Source organism: Arvicola amphibius, chromosome 4 (genome assembly GCF_903992535.2).
Source record: "Arvicola amphibius chromosome 4, mArvAmp1.2, whole genome shotgun sequence".
Lineage (NCBI taxonomy): Eukaryota > Metazoa > Chordata > Mammalia > Rodentia > Cricetidae > Arvicola > Arvicola amphibius.
The window spans coordinates 38,073,735-38,079,863 of NC_052050.1; the positions used below are offsets into that span (position 1 = coordinate 38,073,735).

General features: G+C 45.0%; 1 protein-coding gene across 1 annotated transcript; it reads left to right on the forward strand.

Moving 5' to 3' along the window:
- The first annotated feature begins 602 nt into the window (after positions 1-602).
- LOC119812999 (schlafen family member 12-like) lies at positions 603-5,617 on the forward strand. The gene is made up of 2 exons (XM_038328058.1): positions 603-862; positions 4,380-5,617. Exon 2 carries the CDS (start codon positions 4,416-4,418, stop codon positions 5,508-5,510), a length of 1,095 nt encoding a protein of 364 aa, XP_038183986.1. The 5' UTR covers positions 603-862; positions 4,380-4,415; the 3' UTR covers positions 5,511-5,617.
- The last annotated feature ends 512 nt before the right edge of the window (positions 5,618-6,129 follow it).

Here is a 6,129-nt window from a genome sequence, read left to right on the forward strand (position 1 = left end):
AGTAGAGTTTGAAGTCAGGGATTGTGATGCCTCCAGAAGTTCTTTTATTATACAGGATTGTTTTGGCTATTCTGGGTTTTTTGCTTTTCCATGTGAAGTTGAGTACCATTCTTTCGAAGTCTGTGAAGAATCTGATGGGCATTGCATTGAATTTGTAGATTGCTTTTGGTAAGATTGCCATTTTTACTATGTTAATTCTACCTACCCAAGATTATGGGAGATCTTTCCACTTTCTGGTGTCTTCTTCAATTTCTTTCTTCAAAGATTTAAAGGTCTTGTCAAGCAAGTCTTCCACTTCTCTGGTTAGAGTTACTCTGAGATATTTTATGCTATTTGTGGCTATTGTGAAGAGGGTTGATTCTCTGATTTCTTTCTCAGCTTTTTATCATCTGTGTACAGGAGGGTTACTAATGTTTTTGAGTTAATCTTGTATCTTGCTACATTACTGCTCATTACATTTATGAGTTGCAGAAGTTCCTTGGTAAAAATTTTGGGGTCACTTATGTAAACTATCATATCATCAGCAAACAGTGAGAATTTGGTACAGAGAGGGTGGTATGGTTAACTACAAGCAATTCTCAAATTTCCAGTATGACACCAGTGCTGAGGGAAGCAGCAAGCTCCGCAAAGATCAGGGGAGCAAAGAACGAAGGACTAGGTTAGGCTTGGAGGAGGGGGACACAACCGGAGCTGTAGCTAGGACTGGCCAAGTGACATAGCCCACCCTGGAAGACCTCGCAGTGGGGAGGGTCTTCCTCAGGTGACTCTAGACTGCCTCATCACACCAGGGGGCTGACTGGGAGAAGATATGAGTCCCAGACTTCAAACAACTCAGCCACGCAACCGCAGAACTCATGGATAAGTGACCACTTCATTAGAGCCTACTCAAGCCCCAACCTTAAAGGGGTTATGCCCTTTCCGTCCCTCCCTTCCAGTCCCGGTACAGTCTAGTGGCTCTGGGATCATATGAGGGTCGTCAGTACAATTATTTTCTATCAGGGGACCCTTGTTTGTTTCTGTTCCTACTTGGACTATTGGCTTTTGGAGTCTTCATAGCTCATTTTGACAAAGTACAGGCTGTGGAGGACGTGGGTGAGCTGTGGGTGAGGGCAAATGCCTTTGCTTAGGGCGGAGGGAGGGTTTAAGCTCAGGCTCTGCCTTGTCTGAGCCAGAACTAGTGAGACAGACAGCAGAGGTTGTGGGTGGGTTAGGCTCCTGCTGGTCTCCGGAGCCTCTGGAGCCTTACCCTATTCTCTTGGAGATCTGACCCTGTGGGAAGTTGGGTAACTATGTCCAGCAGGCAGGCAGGCAGGCAGGCAGGAAGTGCATTCTAGATGAAGAAAGAAGGAAGTACACTAGAATCCAGAGAAGCTCACACTGCTCTCCTAAACCAAAGGCAGAGCACCTTAGAGGAGCCCACAGAGGGCTCCAGGTCTCACTGTTCCCCAGAGGCAGCCCCTGCTCCTGTCCCAGGGAGTTTTCCTGCCAGTCTGCAGGACTGGCATCGGAATGCCACGTTCTTCCCCGCTGGAGACAGCTAACAAGACACCTTAAATCCCAAGTCAAAGTCTCAGGGAATTTTCTCCAGTGCACAACACAATTTGGGAGTGGATTTAGGGTTGGAGAATCTGATTTGTAAACCACAGCTAAAGTTTCTGGGAGGTTGATGAATTTACAAGCCTGTCTTTGGGGTTCACCTGTCCTGTTTCTTTCTGAAGGATTGAGTCCCAGATACATGCTGAAAAGAAGTGAATTTTGAACCACTGAAAATTTACCATAGTCGCAGGTTTAGGAGTGAGATGGTCAGTGTCCCAGGCTAGACCACAACACCTTTAAATATAACTGTATTGTATCCCCCTTGAGGTTCAAAATTCCTGGGGATGTGAGAATTGTGCTTTGGGACTTGGGTGTGAGATGAGACTCTGACTCCTTTCCATATGGAGAGTGAACCATGGGTGCTGGCTTAAGACTGGGCCTGACTAGGAGACTTTGGACAGGAGGGGCTGGGAAGGAATGAGGAACTGACTGCTCAGCAGTGCCAAGAACAGGGTGGAGTCGCAACTACCGACTGGGCAGAAACGAAACTTCTCCCTTTTCAGAAAGGAAACTGTTCCCTTCTCAGAAACGAAACTGCTCCCTTCTCTGCAGTACAGGCTGCTTTAGTTCCTGTTTATGATGGCTGTTGTTTTGCTTTAGTATTTTAGAGGGGAAGGAGGCAGACAGGGTCTGGGTGTGTAGCCAGGCTGGCTTGCGATTCCCTGTTCATTTTCTCCGTCTCTCAAGCTCATAGTGCCCACATCAGCCTCACAGGGTCAGCACCATGCTAGGCTCCTTGCAGTCTTTTGGGTGGAGATGAAGATCATTTGCAGGGCATTAGGGAAAATGTGCTCACATCCGGGCGGCTCAGTCACACCTGTCCCCTCTTTCTGTGATTTTATTACCAACTTGCAATTGTGACAGAGTAAGGTATCTGAATGTCATTCTCTTTGCTTCCAAAGGTAGCTGACTAGACACCCTGAACCCCAAATTCCCTTCTAAGAGAATTTCTTCCAGAGTCAATGCTATATTTTGAGAAGGAACTACCTGGTTAATTAGACCCAGGGATCCCTTCTTTGTCTGCCAACACTTGGATGCTAGGCACATGCAGTCGTTCTCAGCTTTTTATGTGGGTGCTGGCAATTCAAACTCAAGTCCTCATTCTTGTAAAAGAAGCCCTTTATCTACAAAGTCTCCTCCTGAGTCACAGAGACCTTAATGTGACTTATGCTGAGGCAGAGGATGAGGGCCTGCCCAGCTAATCAGTAGACACGTATGGAGGTGTCCTGTAAGATTGGCAGCGCTAGTTTCTTTCCTAACTGACCCATTTTCAGCCAAAGCTCACAAGGCTTATGAAAATCAGAAAATTATGGCCCATACAAAAGCAGACAGCAAATGGTCAGGAACTCCTTCTGAGAGAGGCAAAACCCTAGACACTAGATGAAGTCTTTCAAACACTTGAGGTGATGTCCACTTGAAGAAAATGAGATTAGAACTTTTCTGATTCCACATTACACAAGCTGAATAGAAAATGATATCAATGTAAAACAATAAAAAATGTAAGAAACTTAAAAACTGCTAAAAGAATACACAGAAGAAAAGTTCTATGACATTAATTTTGGCAAAGGTCATTTGAATGTTGCCTTGATGGCTCTACTGTCAACTGGACAGAACCTAGAATTATCTGGGAAGAGTATATCAATTGAGGGATCATCAATATCTGATTGGCTGTGGGCACGTGTGTAAAACTGTGTTGATAATTGATGTAGGAGGGACCAGACAACTTTGGACCGGCCCATTCCCTAGGCAGGGAGACTACAACAGCATAAGAAAGCTAGCCGGTCAGCTCCATCCCCATGGTTCCTGGTAGATTTCCTAGGCTGTGAAGTGGGTTCTTTGGGCAAAGGTAATGTTGTGTGGAACAGCAAGCAGGCCTCCTTCAAGTTCCTGCTCTGCCATCCCTCAGTGGTGGGTGGTGATGTGGAATTATTTGCAAATAAACCTGTTCTATCCCAAAGTTGCTTTTGGTCCAGATAATTGTCACAGGAACAGAGAGAAAATCAATGCAGATATTTCCTAAAGCACAATAAAAAAAATCCCAATGTTGACCTGAGATTTCATCCCTGGGATATTCCTGCAAAACAAAGGAAGCAATGAACAAACACAGACAAATCACAGAGGGAGAAAAGGTTTGCAACACACAGTCTGGTAAAGGATTAATATCCAAGGATATTAATAATTAGTCAAAGATAAACAAATAGCTTAATCGCAAAATGGACAGAATGGATACTAATCATAAAAATTTGAAACCTGGGATGGAGAGAGGGCTCGGTGGTTAGGAGCACTGGCTGCTCTTCCAGAACACCAGAATTCAATACCCAGCACCCATATGGGGCTTACAACCACCTAAAACTCCAGTTCCAAGGGATCTGGTGCCCTCTTCTGACCCCAGGGCTACTGCATGCACATGGTTCCCAGACATAATTTCAGGCAAAACACCAATAGGCATAAAATAAATAAGTCTAAAAAAAATGTGTAACTAAAGTCTTTGTTACATAAAAAACAAAAATCACACAGATTCCACTGAGGGTTTGCTTAGAGGAGACTGAAGACAATAATTAGGACTGGAAAAGAGATATGTGAAAATTAAACTAATTGAAATTTCAAAGAACTTAACTATACTTGGAACATCACATCTGAAAACCCAGTAGGCAAATAAGCTTGGCCAATGAATGCAAAAGCTGCAAAAAATAACCATTTCTCCTCCTGTAAGTGACCGGATCTTGGAAAATACATAGCCAGGGATTGTGCTGTTGACATCACAGTACAGAATTTGCATGAAGGAAATTGAGGTTGAAAATGCAAACGCTGCTGGGGACATGGCCATCACCCATGATCTGGAAACAGACTATGCTAAGCTGGTTCTAAAGGTGGGAGCAATCACACTTGGGGAGAAGAATAGAAAGAAGATGAAGAACCAACACCTCAGAAAACAAGAGAATGAAACCATCTCTCGAGCTGTGTGTGCCCTCCTGAACTCTGGAGGTGGAGTGATCAAGGCTAAAATTGAAAATGAAAATTTTAGCCTTCCCAGGGATGGATTGGGACTGGATTTGGAAGCCTCTCTTTGTAAATGTCTGCCTTTTATGGGGAGGCATCTGGACTTCATGGAGCGTGGGGGCTACTTTAATATCTTCCTGAAACCATGGAGTCTGGATGTCTTTGGGCTGCCGATTGGCACCCTGAGGACCAATTTGTACATTAGAAGCTTTTCGTCTTCGGATGAAGTGAATGCCACTGCTGCTCTCGAGTTCCTCCGAGACCTGGAGGAAGTGGGAGGGAGATCCTGTGTCAGACCAGAGCTGCCTGCAAGCAGAGCCTGCCCTGGAGTAGAAGACGAGAGCGACCTGGAGGACCTGGCTGCTGCGGTTTTTCACAAGACACAATTTCAGCACCAGGAAGACTTCCCCTTCACCAGATCCGCCTGTGTCGAAGTTACATTGCTTTCCGTGAAACAGCTGCGAAAATGCATCAAAGAGCTCATCCCTCGAACTGTATCTGCGTTTGCAAACACTGACGGGGGATATTTGTTCATTGGTCTGGATGGAAACAATCAGCAGATAATTGGTTTTGAAGCAGAGAAGAGCGATCTTGTGCATCTAGAGAGTGAAATAGAGACGTGCATCAGACAGCTGCCTGTCACTCACTTCTGTGAGGAGCAGGAGAAGATACAGTACACATGCAAATTCATCCCAGTCCTCAGACCAGGAGCCGTGTGCTCGTATGTGTGTGCACTCAGAGTGGAGAGATTCTGCTGTGCTGTGTTCGCTGCAGAGCCTGAGTCCTGGCCCGTGGAAGACAGCTGTGTGAAGAAGTTTACCTCAGAGGAATGGGTCAAGAGCCTGATGGATGGCAGACCAGGCTCTGGCACTATTGGTGACTCCACACATCCCCATTGGTCATGTGTTAGCTGAGGCTCTCAAGGAACACCTAGAGCCTGTAACAATGATATCCTTTAGGCCTGTCACAGCTGAAGGACTTCATGGCTACAAGAGGGCCAAGCCTGCAAATCCCTGAAGCTGTGTAACTGGAGAGGATTCCCCAGCAGAGGTCTACTGCCAACCAGCTATTCCCTGCTGTGGACTTCAATTGACTGAAGAAAATGCCTTCATAAGATCAGGCTTCAGCCAAGCCTGCAGACATTTGCTTCTTTCTTTCTTTCTTTCTTTCTTTCTTTCTTTCTTTCTTTCTTTCTTTCTTTCTTTCTTTCTTTTTTCCTTCCTTCCTTCCTTTCTTTCTTTCTTTCTTTCTTTCTTTCTTTCTTTCTTTCTTCCTCCCCTCCCTTCTTTCCTTCCTTCCTTTCTCCCTTTCTCTTTTCTTTTCTTTCTTTCCCTTTTCTTTTGTTTGACTTTTTCTTGATTCTTTGTGAATTGCACCCCAATTCCACTTACCTCCCATCCCTTCATAAGCATCGTTTGCCCTTTCATCATCCCTTGCAAAAGAAAACAAAAAACTAAATAAAGATGAAAACAATCTTGCCATGGAAGCTGTGCTGTGTCACTGTGCCCCCAGTATACCCTTTTCCTCAAACAT